Genomic DNA, 27,977 nt, shown 5'->3' with positions numbered 1-27,977 from the left:
CTGCCCCAGCTCTTCGGAACCAATCCAGACTGGGGACTACCACCCTCCCTCCTGCCACCAGGACAGGAGCCTTGTTTTGTCAATCTCACGCGTACAAAATGCCACATTTCCGAAACACACTGATGGTCTCTTTTTCTGTGCATTTTTACAGATGTGAAAGACCGGATTGCATCAGGACGGACAATTTGCATCTTTTTGTTTGTTTGTGTTTTTTACAATCTTTCTACTTTGACTATAATATTTTGTTCACATTGGGAAATCGCAAGTGTGTACTTTTAAAAAACGTTTAGGAACAGACGGCATTCAAAACGATTTACTTCGTGTATAAGCGATGCAAGAATCTTGAGCTGCTGCTTGCTGCCTTATCCCAAGAACAACTCAGAGTCTGACTGGTGATCTTAGCCTCTGTGCCCCATTGTCCTTAAAGCTCTTTGGATAAGAGTCATTTTTAACAATGTTTTGGATTTCTTGTCAATTTAGTCTTTATTATGCACGATGCCTTTCTATGCTAAACAGTTGTTAATGTCCACTAACTGTATGGACCTTGGCTTTAGTTCCCCTGTGACTAGTTCATTCGTACCTAAAACTAACATTAGCACAGATCTCTCACTGGGGCTCCCAGGACTTTGGGGGTCTGCGGTGTATATCCCGCAGCACGTGTAGTACAGGAAATAAGCACCCCCAGAACAGCAGACTTGGTACATTTTTCCTGCATTAGTCCCATGTCTTTCCTACAAAAAATAAATCTTTCTGCCTGCAAAATCATCTGCATTAGACCTTGCACGACGCACAAGGCATAGCTAGCAGATACAGGTTTGTTAGTTTTCTTCTCTTTTTCAACTTTGATGCACTAATATCCGCTTGTGAAAGGCACTCATATGAGCATGGCAGAGTTATACAAGCAATACCTGATCAGTGCAATGTTGCCTGTAAAACACTTACAGGTAGAAGTCAGCTATGACATGAGTAACGTTCTGCTTTTTGGATGGTTCACATCATGAACGACCCTTAAAACTTGCTTTTGTTTTCCTGCCTAAAATTGTTAAGACTCTGCTAATTCTGAAACAAAGCAAGCTGCTTGTCACTTCACATCAGCTTGCTCGATTCCTCAAGCAGAGTTTCCAGGAGAATGTGATCGCTAACCTCTGAGCCCAAGTAACTTGCATTTCAGTCCTGCAGTTTATGGATATAAGTGCCTAGGGTTTTTGTTTTAAGTTACTGAACAGTATTCTTTGCAACAGAACAGAGAAGTAAGTCATGTGTAGTAATCGTGATATTTTAAGTAATTGTGTTTAATAATGCTACAAAACATTTATATTCAAGAGCTGATCCTCTATTCATGAATAAGCTATACTGGGGTCTAGGGAAGGCACAATGAGTACTAATTGCATCTTAAAGGGAGGCATGCTGTTAGAAAATAAACAGGGGACTTTAGTGGTGAGCTATACAGGAGCTGAGTGCTGCACTCTGGGGAGAGGAGGGTTCTAGTACTGCAGTGCTGCAGTGTAGCAGGTCTGCAGCTGCCTGAGCCCCTCTTATTCAGTTGTATCCACTGTGTGTCTTAAATAAGGATTGGGGGTGTGTATTAATAAACTGTGTTCAACAATCCATCTGAAAAGGGAGTCCTTTAATTTTCACATTACAAAAAATAATACGCTTCTTTGCATGTGTGTAAAAACAATATACATCTTTTTCAACTATACATGGGCTATATAAGATATAGGAACAAGTAATAGGTTTATTCCATGCTGAAAAAAAGAAGAAAGAGAACACAACGTTTCGGCCGTGGAGCCTTCTTCAGGTGTGCTCCACGGCCGAAACGTTGTGTTCTCTTTCTTCTTTTTTTCAGCATGGAATAAACCTATTACTTGTTCCTTTGCAGCCTACGCATGCTGACGCAGCTACCCACCTGAACTATATAAGATATATATCGGCTCTCCGTGACCCCATATTGGACCAAGAAGTTAGTTAATATGGATTACAAAATTGATATTATAATGTTATTAAAAAAAAACTGTGCTGCTGAAACTGTGCAGCTGAAATGTTCTGTGGCATCTCATTACTGGATTAGGTCTATAGGATTTATTTGGCTTGTTAACAGTTTCTCAAAGGCTGTTTGCACTGAAGGTCCGACTGCACTACTGCCACTCTTGCAAAAATTAGTAAAAAAAAGTCATTTCATATAAAAACAAATAAATAGGGGGAGTGGCAGGAAGGGTTTGTCTCCGTTCCATCACAGCACTGTTGCTGTACGGTGTCGATACTTCACTTGGCCTGCTTTGAGACATCCCTGGGAAGGCACTCTGCAGCAGAGCCCAGCTAGGTGCAGTGACCCCTGCTGTTTCTGGACACACAGATCGGCTCTGCTGTTCCCAGCTCGGGGGGACACACGCAGCTCCTCTTCGTTCTCCAGAAGCTTGAGCACCACTGGTATAAAACAAGCTCACAGAAAGAGCTCTATATTGGCTCAGGCAGAGGCCCAAGCGCCACTGTGCTGTGGGATTAAACAGATCTCTGGCTGGAAGCAGGACCGTTTGTACAGCATAATCAGGCTGGTAACGAAGTTGGTCAAGTTCTGAAAAGACCTCATTGTGTCCCCCCTTCTCGCTCCGGTTGGCAATCCAGTGTGGGTGTTCTGCAGGGACGAGGGGACCCTCAGTGGTGCCCCGCCCTCCGCACCGCCAGCTGGTGGATGTGGTGCCACAGGAGCGAGGGGTCCGACTCATTGTGGAGGATCAGAGACTCCAGGCCCTCTGCCTGGTCCAGGCTTTGCCAGTAGTCCTGCGGCCACATCTGCGCCCAGCTGCAAAACAGACACACGCCACCCTGATTATTCACAAGCATGTTGTGGAAATCTGTACGTACAACCCCAAGCAGGGCACAGAGCCATGGATAAGACATATATCAGAAATGCACGAAACAGAATTTACTGCCAGCCCTCATCGTCAAAGCAAACACACTGATCTTCTGCAATTCACCTGTGAGCGTATCATTTATTACATGGTAAATTGTTTTCATACCTGTTACTGACCTGTCCCTGTAACAAAACATATCATTCTGATTAATATTACAGGTTAATCAGGTTAATTCTGCCTTCTCGGAGGAGTTTGAATGTTTTCCCTGCATTTACATGGGTTTTTGCTGGGTGTCCTGGCATCCTGTCACAGCTGAAGACTTGCTGTCTGGGTTAACTCTCTGAACCGTTCATGTGCGTATGTGCCCTGAGATGCCCTGAAGTCCTGGTTCTAGGCTTCACCCTGCCTTGGGCCTGTTGTCAGCTGGGTTAGGCTCTGGCTGACTGCAATCCTGGACTGGTCTACTTCTAAAAAGGGATTTTTGTTTTACATTGATGAAACTCCTCATCAAAATGACTTTTCAGTGGTTACAATTATGTCATTTTTATGCATACAGTTTTGGGACCAATTAGGATAGCTGGGAGCCCTAGAGCACCCTGGGTGCCAGACTGTTCCAAGGGGCAGTGGCGGCATCCTCACCTGGGATTTGAACCCGTGATCAGGAGGCCCAGATGCTCCCAGGGTTGGGACTGTAGGGAGTTCGCAGACACAATGAGCTGCGGGCAGCCCAGCCCGACTCACCTGTCATTCTGGGGGATGTCCTCCGGTTGGCCATAGCCGGGGGCGGGCAGGGGGCAGCCCATGTGGGAGTTTCTGGCGATGCGGGGCGGGGGGGGCGGCACACGGGCGGGGGCGCGGCGGTGGGCGCGCTGGGCGGCCAGCCGCTCGTTCTCCCGGTCGCACACGAAGCACTCGAAGCCGTTGAGGTAGTTGGGCTTGGTCATGTCGTTGACCCCCCACTCGCGGGCGCGCAGGGCCTCCCGCAGGGGCCTGTTGACGACCCCGCCGGGACGCTTGAACTCCAGGAAGCGGGCGTACGCGGCGTCGTCGGCGTCCAGCTGCCGCAGGAAGTCCGCCAGGGCGCGGGGCGAGGGGAAATCGTCCACGAGCACGGCGGAGCGCGGGCTGGGCAGCCAGTCGGACGCCGAGGGCGAGCCACGGTACACCGGCACGCAGCCCAAGTGCAGGGGCCGCCAGAGCTTCTCCGTCATGTAGTCGGGGCAGATCCCGTTCTCCAGGGCCAGGTGGAACTTGTACCGGGACACGAAGCTCATGAACTCGCTGTCCTCGCCCGTCGCCGTCTCCGTGTTCTCCAAGCGCTCCGGCAGCTGCCTGTTGTTCAAGCACTTCCCATAGGAATCGACCTGGGAACAGAGGAGGCAGATGCTGCACTCACCCATCCGGGGCTGTGTTCGCATTGGAGCAACACGAAACTGAGTGGGGACGCAGTGTAAAAGGGATTGTTTTTGGGAATAGGGAAGCAAGGGGGGAGAAGGTATATATTCTACAGCACATGTGTAATACAGGGTATTAACCTTATGAAGAATCCTAACTCTTCAAAATAAGCACTCCCGAAAAAGCACCTTCCTGCGGTGCTTCCAAATCCGTCTTACAAATATCACTTCTGTCTGCAAGACCCTCTGCTTCAGACCCTGCATCTCGCCCAATCTCCCACATACACATGTGCTGTTGTCTGCTCCCTTTCGTGCTTTCCTGCAGTTGTATTCTCTTTAGGGCAAGCGGGACATTTGGGCCTGCCTATATTTAGTTTGGATCCGAGTGTGTGTGCACGCTCGTGCGAAGGGTCCGTTAATTCGGCACGACTGCAGAAGGCGCGTGTTTATGCAGCGTGGAGCGAAGAGAATGGGCCCGTAAGTGTGACGCTGCGGTCTCCGTCGCGGTGCTGTGGAATGCGCGGGAGAGCGAGGGGTCCCGGCGGGCGGTACCTCAATGTACTTCATGAGCTCCCGGACATAGCGATCCCGGTCAGAGGGCACATCGCAGTGGGACTGCATGTACAGGACCGGCGCCAAGCCGGCCCGGCGCCAGCGGTTCTTCTCCTGCAGGGAGACGGCGGGCGGCTGGAGCAGGTACTCCAGAGAGGGCAGCCACTGCAGGGTCAGGGGGTAATCCGACTCCCGCCTGAAGGTGGCAGTGTAGTTGAAGAGGCGGATGGCGGGCGTGTGGGACAGGACATAGTTGTTCATGGGCGACTCCTCGTGGAACAGCGCCCACGTCTGGTGGGGCAACCGGGGCAGGGGCGCCTCGTAGGCCCGGAAGTCGGTGCCGTAGAAGATGATGGCGGCGGTGCGCCGCTGCAGCTGCACCTTGCGCTGGCGGGTCACGAGGCAGGAGGAGCGGGCGCAGTCGACGCGCTCGGTGTCGCCGGGGAAGTGGGGGAACAGCCCTGCGCTCCACCACAGCAGGATGGGCAGCTCCCTGTTGCCCCGGGTGTCGTTGTTCCCAGGCCCGCGGTAGGAGGCGGCGACGGCAAACTCCACGTCCGACAGTGCGCTCTGCGGCCCGAACGCCTCTGTGTCCGCCGGCTCCCAGCTCCGACACAGCGCCGCCCAGGACAGAGCCAAGCACAGGACCCCTGGCGCCCTGTCCCACCCCCTCCTCATCTCTCCTGGCCCTCTGCAAAGCAAACACAAAGATACTGCCAATGTCCTTCTCACTCACTCCTAGATTTCAGGACGTCAACAGAGATGGAGTAGCACTCTACTTAGGGGCGGCCTTCTGACTCTATTTGGTCTATCGCTGTCGTGTCCTAGTGAACCCACGTGAACATGTGTGTCCTAGTGAACCCACGTGAACTTGCATGCCCTAGTGTTGAAAAAATGTTTACCCTCTAAAACTCCTGAAATTTGAGTCAACAGCAGGTCTGCTTTTTCTCAGTACAAAGAACAGTCCTAGCCTGTATTACTTTATACTTTATATATTACTGATGGGCAGTCGGAAATATACGATTGTGATTATTATATGTGATTAATATGTGACTGGGTCTGAATTCATCACACTTAATTCAGAGTGATTTACAAGAAATATATGAAATTTATATCAGGGAAGGTGTACCATCATGTACACCCAACGTAATAAAAATGAAAAATAAGGTTTAACTCAAGTGGAACTGTGATGCAAATGCTGCACTAGGTTAAATTGCAAGATTTAATCAAGTCCTCTTCCATGTTGCCTGTATATGCCTGTTAGTTCAATCCTCTCGCCTTTTGCAACTTAAAAAAATTAACAAGAATATTTGTTATGACCTAACTGACCTTGAAACTGCTGTCCACAAGAAAACTGTGCCACCTTCACTTACTTTGGATCTTGGTCAGTTTAGGAAATACTTAGACATGATGTGCAGAAAGGCATCAAGTCTGTAGAATTTTGAATCGCCATATGCCTTTCTCATGTGGAAAGCAAATAAACATTTCTAGTTGCACGAAAGCAAAGCTCATGTCTCGAATATCCCGTTTAGCTAAGCGTGTGGACAGGACGAAGCCCAGAAACTTAAAACACACTCCATAGTACCGCACAGAAAACCGAGTCCCCGTAGTGTACTTGTACAACAGAAAACAAAACATTTTCCAAACTGCGGGTATCGTGGATGTAAAACGGCTAGGAAACTTCCCCCGTTTCCGTTTTTAATGCCCACGTACACATCTCACATCACATCACTGGACGAGACGCTATCCCTCCCGCAGACTGACCAGCACAGAGTTCAATAAAAAAACACACACACAGTGACAGACACATTTGAAACGAGTAAACTCATAAAGATACCCAAAATATGCATCCTACCGTTTCCAGAAGGAAGCATAAAAATTGCTTGGACGGCCTCTGGAGGCGACTGTGTGTAGTGTGTAGTGTATACTGAACGTCTGACCACCCGCTAGCGTGGTGCAGGAAGTGACTGGAAAGAGGGGGGATTAACCACTGAAATAGGATTTATTTTTACGCTTGGCTGGAGGAAACATTTGAATATTTAAAATGAACCTCTCGGTCGACCATAAATGTTTAGAAACCTACATCGCCGTTCCGTAAATCCCAGAGAATTATGTTTATGTAGCGCACGGATACATTTCCCGATCCAGTTTCACCACAACCCAGCCTCCTTTCGGCCACCAGGCGAAAAACCCAACAACCCCTCACTCGACGTGCCCGCCCCCAGTGGGGCTCGGGAGCGCGCACGGTCACGGAGGTGAGGACGGAGACGCGCGGCACCTGCGAGTGCACGTTTAAATCTCGGCGAGAAGTGCGGAGACAACAGAGAGAGAGACGTGGGTCGCGCCAGGGCTGATCAGGATGAGGTAAATCACCCTACCGTCACGGGTCCTAGCTATAGTGACCGAAAGTGAACGTTTACTGTCGGATATTGGACCGGTTCTCCTGTGTATGTGGCGTCCCAGATTGATAGATTTTAAAGCTATTGTACGAATGCACAATGCAGTCTGGTGCAAAAGAAAATGTCAAGAGATTTGCAGAAATGCACCAGAGTTGCGTTGCCTGCAGGCAGAACACAATGCGTTTGTGTTTCGGGGCTGGGGTGAGCTCGCCCAGAGTGCGGCAGCTGGCTGTGTTGTTGCTGTCATTATTAATGTTTAGCGTGCCAGTAAAATAGTGAGCGTAAGTAAACTCATGACAGGAGGAGCTTGCGCAATGTGAAGCCGGCTCCTTCCTGCCAAATAGTGCCCCGCAAGCTGGGCTGTGTGTGCAGGCGCCGAGATGGGAACACTGTGGGGGAACTTCTGTTTGTCCGACAGTGTGAATTAATGATAATAAAAAAAAAACTGCTTGCAAACTTGCTTGATTCAGCCGGCCCCATACTCGGAACTCATCCGGTTATTTACTTGTGTTGTCGATGCGGGTTTCGGAACTCGTCTCTCGTTTCACATCCCTATTCTGCACGTCTGACATTCATCCGTCTGTGCCCGCGGGTTCCTCTTTAAACACAACGTGGTTCTGTCCGCACAGAGCTTAGCCCGGGAGCAGCTCTGTGTCTCATGGGTGGTTGTCTTTTTTTTTTTCAGTTCTTAATCCCAGGCTAGCTCATCGATATCGGTTTTTCCATCTGTTTGGGGGATTATTTGTAATTTTGCTTTCAGCTCTTAAAAGGTCAAACGGGAGGTGAGACGGGGCTCAACCCCGTTCGAGATGTCTGAATTTCAGAACTGCCCTCGTACAGGCGTGTCGCCTCGGGTCTAATCAATCACACTGAGCCCCTGCTGAAGGAAAAAAAAAAACGCGAATTCTGGGTGTGTCTGATATACAGTGTGCCTTTCTGTTCATCATCTAGTCAGTGGAAGCAGACCTCCTACAGCAGGGTATTCTGACCCTGAGGGCTGACCGAAGAAATGAGTTGCTTAAAAGTCTAAACAAGCAAGCAGGTCGATGAAGTAATCAATTAGCACTGGAGCTGTAGAGCTCAGCTGTAATGAAAACCTACAGGAAACCCCCAGGATCAGGGCTTGGAACCACTGACGTAGATACCAGCACTGAGTGACTTTTGAGTCCATTTTTCATTTTCTTGAATGCCACAGGGTTAGAGCAGGGGTTCCTAATTCTGGTCTTGTCGGCTTTCGTTCCAGCCCTGCTCTCTGATACAGAAAAAAACCCCTAGTTGAATTCATAACGGGACTGCTTTCAAGTCTTGCACATGTTGGAAGTTGTCTTTTGACTATTGCATTTTATAAATGTAGTAAGATCCCAAACCTGGAGTAGAACCTGCAAGGTATTCAGATTCAAACAACTTGTTGACTCAATTAAGGCCTCGATTAGGTAACTGAGCTCAGATGGCATGGACTGAGCAGGGGTAGGGGGCCTTCAGAACCTGGATTGGAGGCGCCTGGATCGCAGTGCTTGAGTATAATCAGGACTTCAGCATCTAAGTGCAGTCAGTCCCAGGACTTGCAGCACTTGGTGGCCCTGAATGAGACTGTGGTACAAAGCTGTATTAAACCAGCTATGTTTTCAGAGAGCCATCTGAAAGTTCTGTTCAGAACACATGGTTTGTGAATCCATTGAAACAGCCAGAGTTTGAAGCCATGCACAAAGACAGCACATTGTTTTCACTCCTAGCACCAAGGAGGTTACTGGCCAGCCCCCTAATGACGATATCTTCAAAAGAGTGATTTTATTTTCCAAAAACCCAACTCTTATGTCCGTGATCACAGTGCTGAATGTATGCTGGGGCGTCAAACTGAGTACCTGGGGTCTTCTGATTCTTGTATGACTGAGAACAGCTTGTGTTATTATTTAACAGCAGAATTATTGATACTTCTAGCCAGGCTTGAAGGTGTTTGATCTGTATTTGTAGTTTTAATGAAGTGCATTCTTTCAGTAATGAAATGTAAATGCCCTTAAGAAAAATCTTTGTCTAATTAGTCAAGCACTTCAACTCTCCGGATAGGACCAAAAAAAACAAAACGGAAGAGACCAGGCCCTGCAGGCACTGCGTTTGACGCCACTGACTTACTGTGGAGGAGGGGCTCGGACTGCAGCGAGTGCCTGTTCTGGGTGGGCGTCACCGGAGGGCCCGTCCTGAGCGCTCTTCTCAGTCGGTTCAGTTTATTGTCAGATGCACAAGTGCAATGAAATGAATGCTTATTTGCATGCCTGCTTCAATACAGGGACGTTAAGGAAACACCAAAAACATAAACACAGAACAGTGGCAGCAACAACAAGTAAAATAACTAGAGGAAAAAAAAGCATATCAGTGTGAGCCAGTGGTAGGGGTAGAGTTCAGTAATCTGACAGCATTGTGGGAAGAAACCGTCTCTGAATCTGGACTTGCGTGCCTTTATGCTCCTATAACGCTTACCAGTGGGGAGGGGGGAGAAAAATGAGAAAGCAGGATGACTGGTAGGTTGTGTGGGGTGTTTTTCTGCAGGCGGGTGTGAGCGAGCCCCAGAACCCCAGAACCCCAGAACCCCAGAACGCCCTCTTCTGCCGCCATGAGTGGGAAGAGTCTCCTCCTGAAGGTCATCCTGCTGGGCGACGGCGGTGTGGGCAAGAGCTCCCTGATGAACCGCTACGTGACGGACCGCTTCGACTCGCAGTCCTTCCACACCATCGGCGTGGAGTTCCTGAACCGCGACCTGGAGGTGGACGGGCGCTTCGTCACGCTGCAGATCTGGGACACGGCGGGCCAGGAGCGCTTCAAGAGCCTGCGCACGCCCTTCTACCGCGGCGCCGACTGCTGCCTCCTCACCTTCGCCCTGGACGACGCGCAGAGCTTCCGCAACCTGGGCTGCTGGAAGAAGGAGTTCGTCTTCTACTCCGACGTGCGCGACGCCGAGCGCTTCCCCTTCGTGGTGCTGGGCAACAAGGTGGACAAGGAGGACCGGCAGGTGAGCGAGGAGGAGGCGCGGGCCTGGTGTCAGGAGAACGGCGGCTGCCCGTACTTCGAGACCAGCGCCAAGGACGACACCAACGTGGGCGAGGCCTTCGAGGCGGCCGTGCGGCAGGTGCTGGCCGCCGAGGAGCAGCTGGACCACTCTCTGCTGGGCAGCGCCATCGATCTCCATGGCAACCGCAAGCCCACCCGCACCTCCTGCTGTTAAGGCCCCCAACCTCTCCCACACCCACCCCACACGGCCCCAGGCCTTAGGCCCCATTTCCCTCCCTCTCCAAAAGCCCTTCGTGCCCCTAGCAGTCACGTGAAAAATGCCATGGAGAGACACCCGTGGGTCAGCTGTCATAGGAGGGAAACCACAAAAAATGGGAGCTGCTCCATTTGCTCCGTCCTTCATCCCTTCCTCAGAGGGCTCCTTCTCGTCCATGCTGTTTGGACCCAGGGCCAGTAGCTCCACAAAGCCTGGGGCTTTCAGTTTCTGGATCACTTGTGGTTTGTCTCCGTTGGAGTGGGAGTGGGAGCTGGCGTTGGAGAGGCAGCCCAGGCCCCGTTCCCTTTGGAGGGGTCCTGAGAAAGCTTCCCTCGCGGTCCCCGTTCAGGGGTCTGCCTTTAGAAAACAGCCCCCTGCCAAAACACCAGTGCCCTGCCATCTCTGTGTCGTGTCCTGTTGAAGCCGAGACGTAACCATCTATTCCCCAGAGTGGGAATAGATCTGAGCCTGTGTGTGCGTGTGTGAATCCTGCCATCGAGACAAACGGGGCTGGGGAGAATTGAGCTGTGTTTTTGTACTACTGCTTGATCTTTATATCTCTTTTGTTTCGTGTTGCTTCAGCTCATTTCCAGATGCACTAAAGTGCGGAGCTTACAAAATGCTGCTGGGATTTGGGATAGTTTTGAAAAAGGTTCAGGGCTGGTGAAAACTTTCTAAAAGAAGGGACGTTTTTTTTTTCCATTTTTAAAAAGGGATACAGAGTTTTTGCCTTTGTACGGTACGTTACTTTTCTGTGTTTAATTTATTGTGAGGATGGGTTACGAACAGCCCCAGTTGTTTTGTGTTTCTGTTATTTTAAGAACAAATTATTTTTAAAACTTGCTGCTGTGCTTTTATACTCTGCTAACTAGACTTTGTAAACCGGAGTAAGTGCTCTTCTGGATGGCCAGAGCTTCTGTCAGGGATGGAACAGGCCGTGCTGTGTAGAACAAGCCAGAACTTTCATCGGCCTTCACAAACGCACAGGGCTCTCGTCTGGTGGGGGGGCAGTCTCCACCACTGCCATTAACTTGGCAGATATTCCCTGCCGGTCTTTGTCCTCTCTCATGTCCGTTCCTACAGTATGCACAATTTCCTCCCTTTACTCTTCCTTTCTTACTGGCATTCAGTGGAAAACAAACAAACCAGTTTCTCCTCTCCTTCAGACCTGCGTCAGTTTCCAGTCTAGACCTATCCTTGTAAACTTTTGCTCTTCCTGTTAGAAAACGGTGAGCAACTGTGGTTTTGGAGCAAAATGCTGTTCTTATCCCTGTCGACCCAAAAGTGAAACTGGTGGATCTGCTTCCTGTATGCCGATTCTGCTCTATGACCACCTAGGGTGATGCCATCTTTGACTTTCTCCGGTGCCACCAGCTGCAGGGGTGCAGAACACAGCCGCCTGGCACTGGCATCGCCGCAGGCTGTGCACAAAGTCTGAGAAGCTTTCCAGGGCTTCAGGATTTGCGATTTCTGCTGCATTAGGTGTATCATACCCTTGTTCTTTTCTGAAAAGAAACCAACTTGCTGGGGCCTGATTTAAAATGCTTTTTTTTAAGTAAGGAAAGACAGAGGCTTTCAAAGCGGGGGGTGGTTTCAGTATATAGCCATCTGGCCTCTTCAGACAGTTGTGCGCTGATGACCCTTAATGGTTTGGAGCGCGTACTGGTGGCCCACAGGCCCGTGAGAGTTTCTTCCTTGTGTGCCCACTGGCCTGTGTACGTTCCATGGCCTGGCAGTGCACAGTCTTCACAGCGTGGTTGGTAAAATGAGATGATTACCTTAATAAAAAAAGCACCCTGGGTGAATCCAGTTTCAAGAGCATGAAAAGGAAAAGTTCTAGAACGAGTGTTAACCGCACTCATTGTTTCGAGTTCTCTTCGGTTTCTCGAATTGCTTTTGGCACAATTGGCTCATATTATTTTCTGAGGAGTTTTGTGGAGAGACAGGGGAGGACTGGTATTTCCCTGTTATAAGATGGGGTCTACAGAAAAGCTTAAAATGGTAGAACCTTTTGACGGGTGTGAACATGGCAGGATTTTTCGAGTACTGGTCAGCGAGCCTCCTGCAAGAAGGGATTTATCCTCCCCTGGTTTTGAAGAGCTGATAGCAGTCTTTGCTTCACATACCAGCCTGATACTGATATTCTCTAGGATGCCAGCTGTTTCAGCAGTGTGCTGTTAGTGTACTAATGGGCACCCATAAGTAGTGTGGGCTTTCACCAAAAGGGATAACTGTAAAACTGTGTCAAGTTCAAATCTGAATAAGACTTTCTGGACTAGTTTCACAGTCCCCATCCTTGATTAACACCAGTTCTGACTCCACTTAAAAATGTTAGGTGAGAATAAGTTCTGTGTAGTATGTAGAATAGGTAGGTAACTCAAGAACAGAATGAATCGGGGTCTGTGAAACTCATTCTTGTCAGTGCGACTGTGAAGCCTGGATGTCACTGCAGAAACAGTGTTACTTGGCTCTTTGGCCATAAACCATGTGTTATATTTAAATCTGTGGTCACGGCTATGCAGACCGCCCCCTGCTGCTCAGCATTGGTACTGAAACCATACACACTGCACTGTTTTTAACTGCTGTGTCAATATTACCATCAAATGTTTGGTGGGTTCAAATCTGTCTGGGCTTGATGTCAAAGTACAAAGTTAGATAATAAGAAAGAGAATATTTGGCCAATGTAGCATGTGACCTCACAGTCTAAGCAGGGCTGAAGCTAGCAAGCGCACAGTGTATTAATAGTGTAGTAACAGTGTTATAATACTACAGTAATTAGAGAGCAGTGGTAATTATGTGAAATAATCTACTTGCTGTGCACTGAAAGCGCACAATGGCTTACTAAAAGGTACTTGTTACAGTTTGCATTAAGTTTAAAACTCTGGATTTACAACCTAAGACTTTGTTTTGTTCTTTAAATCTGTTACAGACTGTGAATCGTGTAAGTAGGTCATTTTTGCAGAAGTGATGCCCAGTGTGTGATGAGAAAACAAGCAGTTTGAATGTCTCTTTGCCACCTGGAGCAGAACTCTTCAAGAGCTGCCACAAGGTGGCACTAATGTGCACAATGGACAATAGCAGTATTGTACCAACACTGCGTGAAGCTGGTGTCCATTGTCAAATGGAAGGGATACTTCTGTTCCTTTCAGAAATCATCTGAATCATGGAAGGACACCGGCTCTGTCCACGTGGTGGACTGGCCTGTGCTAAGAAGCTTTCAGTACAGTGAGGGACATGACCTGTTGTGTTTTACTTATTATATTGCTGTATAAGGGGTATCACATGATTGACCTAGTTGAAATTAACACTGAAGAGCTCACATTCCAAATCTTTTTATATATTTATTTTTAGATTGCGATTTCCGGTACATTTTGTATGTTACATGTATGTTATCCTAGCCAATGGGATTTAATGGTACGTCATTACGATGGTATTGCGAACTTTGAGTTCTCTGAAGTATGTGACAATGTGTGGCTCTTGCAGGATAGAGGAAAATTAACTAATTGCATATTGTAGAGTTAATGACAGTACATGGTTATCCTGTAGCCCACTGCTGAACTCCGTGTATAATTCAGTACTGCCAAGTGTGTCCTTACATCCTGCAGCTTTCCACAGCCAGACTTTGATCTCTAATTGTACAACTCATTCAGAGGCCGCAGGGCAGCGAGGTAGCAGGAGCTGCCTTAAGGTACAGCAAGGATGTATGGTAAAACAAGCACAAAAAGGAGAAGGCACAAACACAAACGGTATTGGGCACAGTGCTTGGGCCCTTGTGCAGAGTGGCATGGGTGGGGGGCATGGCTTAGTGGCTGTGTGAGGATACACTTAATGTTACGGGAAAAAATCGTCAGCCTGCCCTCCTTTGTGGCTGGTATCTTGGTTGTATCGGACTTTATTTCAAACGTACGATGCTTTTATAATGAGTGTGTAACCACCGCTATATCAAATCTGACCCAGAAAGCTGCATCTAGCTAAATCTAGTGAACGGGGCTGAGGGTACAGGGTTTCTGTGGCTGCGTTGTGAACCCTCACCTTTCCTGCAGAGAAATTGCTGTTTCCTGGGCCCAGGGCCCAGAGCTGAACCTGGTACAGAGGAGGTGTTTACGGTTTATTGCACTAAGGAAGACGAGACTCTGTTTACAAACTGAATGAATGCTGTTGAAAATGGAAATAATAAAATACAGAATCCAAACCGCACCTGGTGTTTCTCTTCCCTGTTTCTCGTCTCTCCTCCCCATCTTGTTAGCAGTGAACTGAAGCTACTGTCCCATCTTCCTGTAGGGCTGCGCACTTGCAAAATTCCCACATCTTCACTCGGGTTTCTTGTTTTAATTTGAACATTGTTACAGCTAAAGGCTTAAAAGATGATGAAACAAGAGTGTGTATGCTTAACGTTCTGAACATAGAGGGAGGCGTAAGACAGGCAATTACACTAATTAAAGAGCTAAGAACAGGGATGGTTCGGAAGCCAGCAGGTGTTTCCACTGCTCGGGACGGGACATACTCTGCGCTGTGAAATAATTAAGATAGTGTAAAAGAGGACTTCCCTCTCCTGCTACTGGTATTCATTCACAGCAAGTTCTTCTACTCGTTGCGTAGTTTAATCCCTTCCTCAACTAAAAATACCTAGTCATTTTCTTTTGATTACCAAACACCCCATTTTAAGTTCCCTTACCATTGCACTGCTAACTTGAAAGGCGGAGCTGAAGACGATGATGGTAATGAAATCAATTAAAGAAAGATTTAAGATCAGGTAGATAAAATACTGAGATTACCACTATCAGGGTTGGGAATCGGACTGTACATGCCTTTTTTCACATTGAAATTAAACTGCACGGGATCCTGTATTAGCTCTCTGCGAACAAGGGTGTCCACGATTATTAGACTTTCCAATATAATCGAGTGCCTGTATATCATCCAGACTTTCCTTAATTAGGTAATTCTTCGAATTAAGATAGAATTCAAGTACTTTGTAGTCTTGATCTTGAAATGGATCAGGACACAGAACAGGCAAAGTCCTGTGAATCAGCAATACGGAGCATCAGAGGATTTAACTTGACATTTTGTCATTTGGAAAAATAAACCCATTCACCCAAGCAGACTAGAACTGAGGTTCCCAGTGCCCTTCATCTCGAAGGCACTGGGTGGCCTTTAGCTATAGAAGGGGATCTGTTTCATCCATCACTGCAGTGCAGCCCAGACCAGGGTGATGGGCAGGAGCCAATCTGCACCAGCAGCCCCCCCAGCATAGCTGGAGATGAGAAATTGTTACACTTGTTGAACCAAAGGGCAACTGCAGGGAGGCTTTGCCTGTCGGGAGAGTGTGGGGCATCACACCGCGTGTGTCGTGCAGAATGTGGAGATTTATGCTGTGGGTGTGCAGGACATGGGGAAGGTGGATAGTTTCTCCATTTCATTAGATCCAGCGAAACATGAGCCAGAGGACACAAGAGTATTTGCATTTTAAACCAAGAACAGGAGAACACTTCCTCTGCCAGAGAGGTTTCAGGAGCATAGAAATGGTTGCCCAGCCGTGTTGTTGAAGACATGACTGACACTGGGGTTAACATCCCCACTCTTAAGAAAGGTACCATAGGATCTTTGCTGATCTTTACTCGGCTCGGCAAGCCCTTGGTTTAACATGTCACCTGATGAATGGCATCATCTTCAGCAAAGTGTCCCAAGCCACCAAGCTGGGGCACAGGTTTGGAAAGTGTAATCTAAAGGGAAGAGTGCCACCTACTGAACCACCAGCACCACTGGAGCTGCAGCCTGGGGTTTCTTGAAGGTCTCCCACATCAGGATTAGCCAAGCCCAGTCTCGCATAATTTCTGAGAGCTGAGCAGGTGAGACCACAAGGTGCTAACACGACTATGAGACGTCTACTACATGTGAATCTGGGACGTAAATGCCAACAGTAACACTCAGGAAATTGAGTTTTTAAATAAAAATCGGCACATTATTCTGTTTTTTTTTTTTCAGCACAGTGAAAATTAAATGTTTTTCCATTTCAACTCAAAATTTTTGTCTAACTGCATTGGCCAGCCTCAACAACAATAAACAATAAGCTTCAGTCTGCATAGGCCTTAAACAAAACAATAAGGAAACAATATATTACGTTTTTAAAAAAAGGTACTACAGAAATTAAAAGAATGTGTCCTCTGTTGCCACCTAGTGTTAACGTTTGGAAAAGCAGCACATGTGGGCCTTTACCTCCTGCTTGAATCCCCTATAAGGGAGATAGAGATGTCTCCCTCTAGAATGTACAAGTGCATCACGGCACTGGTCCTCCTCCCCCTAAGAAGACAAGGCGCAGGCAGGCCCCTGCAGTGTACCGGAAAGGCACCTCTGCACCCCTTTCTGAATTACAGGGTCTCTTCGGGTGGGGGGTAGGGGCTGTGGAGGCTGCCCACATCGCCCTCTGGGACACCCTTTAGCTGGAGTTTATCCGTGGTCAGAAAGGTGCCCATTCGCAGCCTGTGCTGGTCCTTCACATGTGCCTGGTTCGCCGAGAGACTCATGAGGCAGTTGATCTGGGGAGAGAACGGCAGGGTAGCACACAGTACAATCCTAATCATTCTTCACACTCCATTCAAGGCTCTCTACAGGCAATTGGGAATCCCACTACCACCACCAATGTGCGCCGTCACGCCGCCCCACACCCCAGCTCTCAGTGGGGAGGAGAACTGAGTGATGAAGCCAGTTCAGACATGGGGATAATTAGGAGACCATGATTGGTAAAAGCAAGGGAGAGAAATTCACTCAAGACCGGTGGACGGGGGTACACCTCTACTCTTTTCGACAAATGCTCTGGCTTTTTTATTGACCACCAAGAGGCAGGACCTCAGCTTTAGGTTTCATTCAAAAGTCGGCACTTTGTTTTGTCACTAATGGGGTATGAGGACCCACACAGACTGCAGGGTGAGCGCCCCCTACTGGTCCAACTAACACCTCTTCCAGCAGCAGCCTTAGCTTTCCCAGGAGGTCTCCCATCCAGGTACTGACCAGGCTCACACCGGCTGAGCTTCAGTGGGCTGCCGGCTGTGAACTGCTAGGCGATATAACTCCTGGCACAGAAGTGTTGTGCAAATAATCAGAAAAACATAACGGTTACAGATGAGAGGAGAAAATATGGCCCCTTGAGACTGTTTAGTACTCAGCAGTCAATCGAACCCAGGATCTCATCCAGTTGTTTCCTGAAAAAAGCTGGACACAGGCTTCAACAACACAGTTGATGGCTTGTGCCTGGCTCTGACAAACTTCTGGTTAAAGAAAGGCCTCCTGTTCTTGGTTTGAAATGGACCATCTGCATGGTTCCCACTTGTGTCCTCAAGCTTGCTAGAGCAAGCATGAGCTATCCCATTCTGTCTCTGCACACCTGCGGCATTAAAATCCCCTTTCTGCGAGACAGTCGCTGGGACACTCAACACATCGCTGGAAGGCAAACTGGATGGCCAGGTGATGGTGTTGGTCAGTGGTCAGAGTACGCTAGTCCTATCACTCGCACCACTCTGCTGCCCATCAACAAGGCCCAGATTCCGAACAGCTCACTCAAACGACACTATGGGAGCACTCTTGATGGATTCCTTGCAACTTGCAACTAAAACACAAAAGCAGCATGAGAGCTCCTTATGAGGTTTAAAAGCTTTGACCTCCTTTTATTGTCTCATTTCGTCTTGACAAAACCACAAAATGACCCACCAGCTGACAGAGTCACCCTCAGCCCTCTCTGATGAGAAGAAACCCTCCAATCACATAAAAGGCACAGCTTAATTGCAACACATTAGATCATATATAGGATGCTCTCGTTTTATACCTAAATTGTTTTTGCTTAGTATAGAAATCCATTTTTTGTTTCTTACGTGGGGTAAGTAAGACTATTGCTTAACCTTACCCCCTTAGACAGCACCTTACAAAAGATACAGAACCGAGTTGCTTTACAAATTGAATTCATTGTGATAAACAACACAAACACTGAGCCATTAAGAACACAGCAGACAGAACAGAAGAAGCAGAGGGGAGTCAGTGTTTTATAGAGACAGACAGGTGCTGATGCAGATCTGAAACATGCTGAACTGGAAATGAGACCGGTCAGGAACATTCAAACATTCAAAGATGAGTAAATTCAGAATTCAGAATGACAGGAAGTGGGATTTAAGAATCAGGTTTTGGCATCTAGTCAGAAAGGCCTTCACTTCCACATGGGTTAACTTGGAAGCCTGTGGTGTTTGGTTTTGCACTGGATTTTAAAAGAGCTCCCAGGAATTATGAGAGAAGGGAACTCTTCTGCTGAAGGGGTTCCTGACCTAAATGCAAGTAAGCACAGGGCGGTCTAGCACCATAGCAACTGTGATGCTACGGTAACCACCGTCTCTAGGTTAGCCATGCAACGCATCAACAGCGGTCCGGTCTCTAGTGCCTGCGAACGCCCCTCAAAGCAGTGACCCGACAGACAGCGGCCAGCTGGAGAAAGAGAGTGAGCAGAAATACACAACGCACACCCCACACCCCAGCTGCCTGCCGCTACCCTCCCCAGCTCACCGTTTTAGAAACCAACGTAATGACCAAAAAGCTTCAAGGTTACACTGTTTTAAGTTTTTTTTTTTTATTAAAACCAAAATAAGCAGCTTTCTTTTTTTTTTTTAAAAAAAAAAAGGAACGGACTTCGTCTGAAAACAAAAGAGGAAGCCAGCGGCCTGTCTGAATCTCCCACTACCGCACCCCTTTCTCTGGGATTCAAGAGAGTGAAGCGCTTGAGTGTCGGGGGGAGGAGCTGTATTCAACTCTACACTGATGGAAGACTGGGGGCCACGCTCGCCTGTGCTTTTCACACCCCCTTTTCATTTTCCCCACTGGGAAAATCCGTGAGCCTGGCATCCATTCACCTTTGTTCGTTTGGTTTTTTTTGCTCTGGCACAAGGACTGGGCGGCGGAAGAGTTTCATCATGCTCCGGCCGTGGTGCTCCAACAGGCCTTGACTGGGGGGGGGCGGGGGGGGGGACACAAAGAAGCAGAGCTGAGCACGAGGAAGAGGTCGGGGGTGGGGGGGTGCAGGCTAACACCGTGTGCCTATCCCCTTTCGGCCCAGAAACTTCAGCACGGCATAGTTATAGGTGGTGGAGATCATGTAGGTCAGCTAGACAGGAAAGACAGTGAGAGAGAGAGAGAGAGAGAGAGTGGGGGAGAAGAGAAACAGCCGCTCAGTGGTGGGCAATCCTGATCTCCAAGCGCTGCAGACCTGCACAGTTCCTAGTCCCTTTGTGTCTCCTGTAGCCTCCTGTACAGTCCCTTTGAGCCAGGATCTAGACTCTTCCCATGTGGAATTGAGCAATTAAGTTCAATTAAAAGGGGGTGAGATTCGCACCTGCGTGCCTTTAAGCACTTGTGCTGACTTTACAGTGGTTTCGCCCCCTGAGCGGATATAATCCGTGGTTCCCCTGTGACCCCCCCCACACCTGCTGGTTTTCATTCCATCCCGCCTTCATTAGATAATCGCAGCCTTAATTGATCTAAGGTAGCTTCGATGGAATATTTGCATTTTGCTTCCAGTCACAGGTTTGGGATTGCATTGCCCTTGTGAGACACAGCGGTGAAAGCTCTAACCCAGCTGCTGAAGAGTGGGGAGCAAGCAGCTCAAATGGATCTGATTATTAAGTCAATGAAGGGCTTGATTGTGTCACTGAGGGCTCGGCTGGAACAGAAACCAACAGGTGTTTGTGCGTGTGGGACACCAGGACCAGGATTAGGAGACTGAATTAAATTGACAAAAATCCAATGATGCACTATGATAGGAATACCAAATTACCTACACTGAGCCCAGCCAGAAGGCTCACCAAAGGTCAAATAAGTGATTTTAAAACTTCTGCCTTTTCAATATTATTTTATTACTATTATAGGACTAATGTGAAAACATTTTCTGAGACAACCTGTTCTGACACAGTGTTCATCACAAAATGCATTTTAAGGAATAACCGTTTGCTGATAAAAAATACTGTATGCAGATTGTGAATAAGTGATGGTACAGGTCATGCTCAGCCTCAATGACATCATCTTTATGAGGCCTGAAACGGACAAGCTGATTCCTGGTGGCTTAGTGTGCGACGCCATCCCTCTGCTTCACAAACCACAAGCCTATTTCTCTAGTTCAAGACCAAATAGATTTCTGAATTACTCAGAATATAAATATTTCATACAGACTGAATTCCAGTCATATTCTATCAATGTAAAACCTAATGCATCATTCAAAGCAATACCTAACCACATAATTGGCTGTCTGGGGAGGACCAGAAAACCCTATTTCAGTTGGAGAACCAAGGCAGACCATTACTAATTTAAGGCTACTGAACACATATTTTAAATGTTAAAGACCCTGCCTGCTGCCAAAAGTGTCCATCTCACACGATTCATCAATAAAGTCACATGATGATTACCCCAGTTGGCAGGATGAGCTCTCCCTGTAGGGTCGGGAGCCTACTGTAGCTTATTCTGTTCAGTATTGTTTCTTATTTTGGCTTAATGCTTTTTTTCCCCCCACATTAAAAGAATGTGTCATTCATAGACAAGGAAACTCCCTTTCCCATGTCACCAAGGTTTTTAAGGGACACCTCCATGCCACGCTGCAGCTGTGTGGATCTGAGAGAGTTAGACTGCCAGGTCTTTCTTCCTAGAAATCAGCTAAAGCTGACCTGGAATATTAAACTGCAGTAGGCCTACCTGGAGCCCTGCAGCAGGCAGTGAATCAGTATATGTTACCCCAAGGAAGCCTGAGCTCTCTGCTGTAGGGGTTTCGCACTGGAGCGCGAGCTCTTTTATCATCCTATCAGCGGTCCAGTCAGATGTGCACCCTGGTTCTGTGTGCCCCGTCCTGGTGACACTGCCAACTCACCAGCGCCAGGAGGGTGGCCCCAGCTCCAGTGAAGGCTGCGACGTACAGGTCATAGGTCAGGAAGAACTGAAAAATACAATAAGAGAGCACCGTCACTGCAAACACAGTGCTGTCAGCACAGGAACATGCTCTGCCCTGGGCTGCTGTGAACACAAGCTGGAATACTGCATCCCACAGCTCTCCACAGCCCCTTTGGTCAGTATAGCTTTGGGGTCACTCCTTTGTTAATTTATTTTATGGACTACGGAAGCCAGGATCATCAGAAGCCATAAAAAGCAGATGTTCATTTCCTGGACAGGTCAAAATGTGGAAAGGCCCATTAGCTAAAAACCTCCCGCTTACCAGTGGCGCGATACTCAAACAGCCTTTTCTTCTCCTAACGGATCTTTGGCTGAGCCAAAACCGTAAAGTCAGTGCAAGATGCAAGACTTTCTCACCTCCTTGGTTTTGCACACGGCCACCAGAGTCATGCCACACACCCGCCCTGGTGTGGCGTTCCAGGGCAGCAGTCCTGGAGAAAACAGAAGCCTAAAATCAGTCCCGGACCCAACGGATGGGTGGCAGCGTGCCCACCTGTGTCTGGTGAATCCAGCACTGCTGTTGGCTGACATGCTGCACTCATAGAGCCCCCATTGCACAGCAGTTTCAGACATTCTGCATTTTACAACTAAGAGCAACTGACAGCCGATTTTAAGAGCATGCATGTCTCTTAGCTTATCAACTGGCATCTTCTTCCACGTTCCAGGAGCTGCTGATGTCCCCTATAGATCAGAGAGCTGGCCGTGTGGTCTTACCGTACTGCCTGGCATCCATGCAGAGCTGGTTGATGCTGGAGGAGGTCTCCGTCAGGATGTTGATGGTGTGGCAAGTCGTGGCCATGTTGTAGAAGAAGTATACGGGCAGAGCGGAAAAGGCAAACACCACCAGCCAGATGACGGCCAGGATGTAGGTGACCACGATGAACTGCACAGGACAGGAGCATAGCGCAAGGGTTAAACGCTCGAAACTGACAGCAGACGCACTGGCCACCCCTGACCAATCCTGCTCTAACCTCCTCCTCCATCCCCTCCCCAATTCCTTCCTCTCCCCTACTGACCGTGGTGCTGAGACAGCGGCCGCAGGCAGTGCTCCTGAACTCCCCAAAGGTCTGCTTCACAGCACTGGTGGTGTAGAAGCCCTCAGCCAGGAGCACAATGCAGTACAGAAAGAAGAAGGAAGCCAGACCGTAGATGATGTACTGGAAATACTGGATACTGAAGGAGAGAGTGACAAGATCAAGCCCAACAGGAGACAATAACAGAAGCATGAGTGTCAGCATGAGTGGATCTTTAGTATGGGATGTGTAATGTCATGGCGTTATAGTGGGATGTCTGGACACTGCTTTCTTGTATGTCAACAGTGCAACAGTGCAGTGCAATGCAGTGGTTAGGACTGTGGGCTTGAAACTGGAAGAGGCAGGTTATAGATTCAGTTCCCAGGAGATGCACTACTGGGAACTACCCTTGATGCAAATACATCACTTAGACCTTTTCAGCTAAATAACCAGCTGCATAAATGACTAAATCTAAGTTGCTCTGGATGAAAATACCAGCCTTATTAGTGAGTTAGGCCTACAAAATAAAGTATACAGTCTTGCACGCCAACACCCAGTACAGCATGCACAATTTGCCTTTGCTTTGCAAGGCTGGTGCAGGTAGGCGAGTGTGGAAGGGGCTCACATATAGGCCAGCGTGGCGTAGTCCTGCATGTTCCGCGCGAAGTACGTCTCGATGATCCTCTCCGTCTCCGTCAGCGCCTGGTGCCCGCAGCCACAGAACAGGGCGATGCCCGAGAAACACAGCAGGGTGGCCAGGAGCGAGGTGTAGGGGATTCCGCCCAGGCAGCGCACGCAGCACTCGTAGCAGCCTGCTAACAACAGCGCATCACGGGGCACTGAGAATCCGACAGCAGGGCAAAGCTTACTGTCAGATGCATGAGCGCAATGAAACGCTTGGCTGAGAGGAGAATGGTGTCCAAACTAGAGGCCATCATGGACAACATCTCCCATCCCCTCTATGACAGGCTTGTAGAAATGAAGAGCACGATCAGCAATAGACTGATTCATCCACGGTGCGACAGGGAGCGCTACAGGAGGTCATTCCTGCCTTCTGCCATAAGACTGTACAACGCATCCACCTGGCGTCTGGGCAGAGGCAACATTGACAGTGACCCGTTTCTGGACTGAACAGTAAACTGATACATCTGTTCTTTTTCTTTTCCGGTTTAAAACCGTTTTTGTGCAATATATGCTAGGGACCTGTGCAATACATTTATATTTATAGTCATATTGTGCAATACGACTTTTTTGTGTACTGTTCTATTCTGGTTTGTTCTTTGTGTGTTCTGGACTGTAAGTATCTCTTCTTAGTGCACTGCAATTTCCCTCATGGGATCAATAAAGTATCTAACTGTCTTTGCCTGTGTGCTCCTATGCAAAGATATCGAGGAAACACTAAACACAAAAACACAGAACAGCGGCAGCAACAACAAGTTAAATAACATACATCTTAGAGAAAAAAAACCCATCAGTGCGAGCCAGTGGTAAGGGTAGAGCTCGGTAATCTGACAGCTTCTGGGAAGAAGTTGTCTCAGAGTCTGGTCGTTCGTGCCTTTATACTCCTATAACGCTGACCAGAGGGAAGGGGGGAGAAAAGTGAGGAACCAGAATGACTGGGGTCCTTAACGATACTTCCAGGCTTCCTGAAGCAGCGAGCTGTAAAAATGTCTGAAAACGAGCGGAGCTGTACTCAGATGATGGTCTGGGCTGACCTGATCACCCCCTGTAATGCTCTCCGGTCAGACAGCGAGCGGCTGCCAAACCACACTGTAATTCCACATGTGCGCACACTCTCAATAGCGCACCTGGAAAATGTGGTCAGGACAGTTGAAGGCAGTCCAAATGTTTTCGATTGGCGCAGGGCGCCAGCATACTCTGGGTGGCAGCTGCTGATGGCTCGGACGAGAACACACCATACTCCAGAGAACGAGATGTGAGAGACAGGGGGTGCGTCCTGAAATCTTCACAGATCACCCCCATGAAATACGAGAGAGAGTTCCATACATATGAACCTCACTAGGTTCTCATGGATCATGGGATTATAATACACTATACTAGGGCAGGTACAAAATATGCAAGAATGGCAACCAGTTACTTATGTCGTCTTTTGTCCAAAAATAACATCTGGTAGGTTTGTTTGGGTGGTGGTCCTAAGGTAATGTCTGGAGCTACAGTCTTCAGCCAATGTGTTCCTGCCCTACAAAATACCCTTCTAGTCAACAGCAGGGATGCTTAAACCCAAAACTCCTTTAAATCAAATTAAAGTACGTATCTCTTAGAAAACTAACACACAGCTGATTTTATCTGCAGTGCACCCTGCTCACAAGATCGGAAATGGCTCTGGGAAACCTCAGCAGGACGGGGTGCTAAATTTGCATATTCACATTCAGAGTTATTGCATGCAGAGAAACTCCAAAATGTTGTCATTGATTCTATTCATGTGGCACAACCGAGCAGTGAGCTCATTAATTCAATTAGTGTTTCGGCGTTCTCCAGCATGAATATTGCAGTGCTGGGATCTGGCCAGGAGACCGTAGTTCACTTGAGTCTGTGTCTGAATGCTCAGGTCCGGGATCACCAGAAATCTGCTGCTCACCGGGCTCATGACTACATCACTAAAGCCAGGTGTTCTGCACCTGGAGCCAGGTAGACCTACTGACCTGGAGGCCAGACTCTACCAATCCATCTCAGAGCTGACGGTGTAAACACATGTTGAGACAAGAAGGGGTGAGAAAAAAAGGGGGGGAGGAGGAGGAGGAGGCTACTCGGGCCAGCGAAAGAGGCCCCCTTTGTGGTGTGAGAGACAATGGCCCTTGTCTGAACCCAGTGTGGGTGAACAAAGGCCGGTGATGTCAAGTAAACAAAGAGCAGGGGCTGAAAAGAGCTGTCCCCCCTCCCTGCCCGAAATAACCCAACAAACAGCCCTTTCAGAGTTCAAGGAGGGGGGGAGGGGGGGGGGATCGACTCCCTCTCGCACTGCGACCCGGGCTGCCGGACTGGCCACATCCTTGGCAGCACCGCCTGGGGGTACTGACAGGCTGAGACTGGTACCACTACAGTTGGCACCAGCCATGCCAGTAGGAGACATGGTCAATTGTATTCAGAAGGCTAAGCGCATCTACAGTGAGGCTGGGGGGGGGGGTGAGGGTTCTCACTGAGGTCATTACAGTTTCAGTCCTTATTTTCGTGGGAGAGAAAAAAAGCACCAGAATATTGACACTTTCCCCAAATCAACCCAGCGGCTTCCGAACTCCAAAGTTACATGTCATTATAATAGACGGTTATTGGATTTATAGGAAATCCTATAGGATTTATAGGAAGGTCTAGGAAGTCATTGGATTTCCTAACCTGGTTTGAAACCTATTGTTCCTGCAAGCAGCCTCTCCTATGGGAACTTTGGGCCTAGAAATGAGCCTGTTCCAACACACACTGTGCCCAAACCCTTTTCACAACTACCAGAGACACAAGACCCAGGACAGGCCACAGGACGCTCACATTAGATACCACCTGTGCAGCAATGTGATCCGGTTCAGAGTTTACTAGCTGTATGCTTTTGTGCATATTGTCTTGATACAGTAGAGCAAAAAAGCATTAAACATTTGCTTGTGTTGATTCAAAATGAGATACTGACCTTTAGAATAGCCAGCACCTTTCACCTGTTGACTTATACTGGAATCTGTTCAGTCATTTGTACTGTAACCTGCTTGAAACTGATCAAACTCTTTTGCACAGGCACTTCACCAAACTCCTAGAGTTAGAGCACCTAGACCTCAGTACCAACTGTCTCAACGAATCAGCTTGTCCAGGCTGGTGATGATCAACAGCTCACACAAAAGTACATTTTACAGATTTGTCTGCACACAGGCTACCCCTGGATAAACCATAAATCACGAGACATCACGTTAAATGGCCTTTTTCTTTTTGTCTACAAAACAACACATCACAGCAATCGATAAGCAACTGTTCCTCAGCTTCGGTTCCAGAAAGCAGAAACGGCCTTGATCCGAGCAGCTATTTAGTCATTTACTGCAGGGTCGGTATCGTTTTATTTAGGATGTTAAATATTAATATTTTCTGGGAGCTACTTGGTTCGTTTTCACCATCTGTTAACAATTTGTATTTTGCAAAGTGTTCCAGAACAAAAAAATCAGTACGAGAGCCGGAGAAAACCCGTTATCACTTCAGTATCACCGAGTTGAATTTGTGTGAAGGCACAACCTGTGTCAACATCCTAAGCTAATTCATTGTCCCTACCACGCAGCTTCTGTCGTTTGTGAATGGAGTGTAAAGATGACATTTTCCGTTTACACGGCATTTTTTGTTTTTCGGCGCAACGTGACATCTCGAAGAGCGATGAAGTATTAAGTTGGCAGAAGTATTAAACCAAATCAAACAATACAGTGTACAAAACTAAATTAAAATGAAAAGTAAAAAAAAAGTAATTGCAGTGCGCTGCCTAAGGTTAGACCCTAAAATACACCATTGAAATCTGTAGAAGGATATAACACAGAGCAGTAGTCTTCAATTAACATTTAGGAATATTTACAGTATTCACGGTCAGGTATTTTGTGTTCTAGACAGACTTCCTGGGTGCTGTTTAAATACCGCTGCTTTTCAAATTCCTACATCAAATGCAAAAAACATTCTTTCTGCGTACGGTAGTCCAGTCTTTTTCGAGGGGAGAAACTACCGGTTTCTGCTTCATTTGACAAATAACACCTGAAGTGCCGGATTGAACCTGGCACTGAGCACTTACTGACCGCCGAGGTGCGCCGCCTAGCTAGTGTGAGAACTACGCACAATTAAAAAAAAACTGTCCAGTCCCACCACAACTTTTTGCAAATGAAACGTGTTTCTAAAATATCCCTGGAAGGGTACGATAAAAAATCAAAATCGAGATTTAAGATCCCCAGAGTCCATGTTAATCTGGCCAACACTGCGGGGGTTAATGTCAAACATTTCTGTTTGTCTCAAACTTTTAGACTCGGTAGCAATCAAGTTCCCGCACAACATGTCCGGCCACCTGTTACACCAACGCAGACTTGAACTGGAGATCAAACCGGGAATGATTGCTGTGCAGCATTTTAAAAAGCATCCAACGAAATATTGTCTTAACAGAACTATGCGTGAAAGGCAAAAAGTCAAAGAAATCTGACTGCATCTGAAGAGCATGTAAGCCAATCCGCTACCGTTCACTTACCCATGTCTGGGAGATGTGGAGGTTTATTTGTGCACAGCTGCTCTCTGTAAGCCTGTTGCTCTGTGATGTGCACAGACCGTGTCCCGCTCCCCTTTATCAATCTCACTTCGCTCCTCTGACTTCCCAACAATGAACAAACCCGCTGCACACTGTGAGCCCGAACTTTAAAGACACAATGTCCCTTTTTCCCCAAGGCTGCCTGGGTCTAACGGGCCGCTGTCCGACAATTGAGACGCTAGCACAATGCAGAGGTCAAGGTCTCCCGCCGGGCCCGTCAAGTTTGACCAATTCTTCAGGAGTATGGAGCAACAACGTCTATCCCCTTTCCACCTGACAG

At 48.0% G+C, this 27,977-nt stretch overlaps 4 protein-coding genes across 56 annotated transcripts in view; 2 read left to right on the top strand and 2 right to left on the bottom strand.

Moving 5' to 3' along the window:
* The window catches only part of znf185 (zinc finger protein 185 with LIM domain), a 32,601-nt gene extending 30,993 nt beyond the window's left edge, over positions 1-1,608 (top strand). For all 50 annotated transcript variants that reach the window (XM_088596871.1, XM_088596896.1, XM_088596897.1 and 47 more), the window contains one exon: positions 152-1,608. The gene's annotated coding sequence lies outside the window, so the exon portion shown is untranslated. The remainder of the gene's footprint in view (positions 1-151) is intronic.
* pofut4 (protein O-fucosyltransferase 4) lies at positions 1,607-6,997 on the bottom strand. Of its 2 annotated transcripts, none has more exons than XM_088596925.1 (4): positions 6,885-6,997; positions 4,802-5,492; positions 3,597-4,219; positions 1,607-2,803 (listed from the first exon to the last, which is right to left on the bottom strand). In XM_088596925.1, exons 2-4 carry the CDS (start codon positions 5,477-5,479, stop codon positions 2,656-2,658), a joined length of 1,449 nt encoding a protein of 482 aa, XP_088453051.1. In that variant the 5' UTR covers positions 5,480-5,492; positions 6,885-6,997; the 3' UTR covers positions 1,607-2,655. The 2 variants fall into 2 exon arrangements, with proteins under 2 accessions (XP_088453051.1, XP_088453050.1); XM_088596924.1 differs by lacking the exon at positions 6,885-6,997 and adding an exon at positions 6,657-6,804.
* On the bottom strand, positions 1,607-27,933 carry plp1a (proteolipid protein 1a). 3 transcript variants are annotated; one of them, XR_015924864.1, is made up of 8 exons: positions 27,641-27,933; positions 23,063-23,252; positions 22,441-22,597; positions 22,139-22,307; positions 21,782-21,855; positions 21,345-21,410; positions 19,464-19,595; positions 1,607-2,395 (listed from the first exon to the last, which is right to left on the bottom strand). XR_015924864.1 is itself a non-coding variant. In XM_088596931.1 (7 exons), the coding sequence occupies exons 1-7, from the start codon at positions 27,642-27,644 to the stop codon at positions 19,515-19,517; spliced, it is 741 nt and encodes a 246-aa protein (XP_088453057.1). In that variant the 5' UTR covers positions 27,645-27,932; the 3' UTR covers positions 18,392-19,514. The 3 variants fall into 3 exon arrangements, 2 of the variants coding, with proteins under 2 accessions (XP_088453057.1, XP_088453058.1); XM_088596931.1 differs by lacking the exon at positions 1,607-2,395 and having other exon boundaries at positions 18,392-19,595; positions 27,641-27,932; XM_088596932.1 differs by lacking the exon at positions 1,607-2,395 and having other exon boundaries at positions 18,392-19,595; positions 23,063-23,249; positions 27,641-27,931.
* On the top strand, positions 6,994-14,656 carry rab9b (RAB9B, member RAS oncogene family). The gene is made up of 2 exons (XM_088596933.1): positions 6,994-7,165; positions 9,745-14,656. Exon 2 carries the CDS (start codon positions 9,809-9,811, stop codon positions 10,415-10,417), a length of 609 nt encoding a protein of 202 aa, XP_088453059.1. The 5' UTR covers positions 6,994-7,165; positions 9,745-9,808; the 3' UTR covers positions 10,418-14,656.
* Positions 27,934-27,977: the final 44 nt, after the last annotated feature.

This window comes from Lepisosteus platostomus, chromosome 10, assembly GCF_059453375.1.
Source record: "Lepisosteus platostomus isolate fLepPlt1 chromosome 10, fLepPlt1.hap1, whole genome shotgun sequence".
In the NCBI taxonomy this organism is placed as follows: domain Eukaryota; kingdom Metazoa; phylum Chordata; class Actinopteri; order Semionotiformes; family Lepisosteidae; genus Lepisosteus; species Lepisosteus platostomus.
Note: the sequence above shows the minus strand (reverse complement) of the source record. Positions and strands in the feature narration are given on the sequence as shown.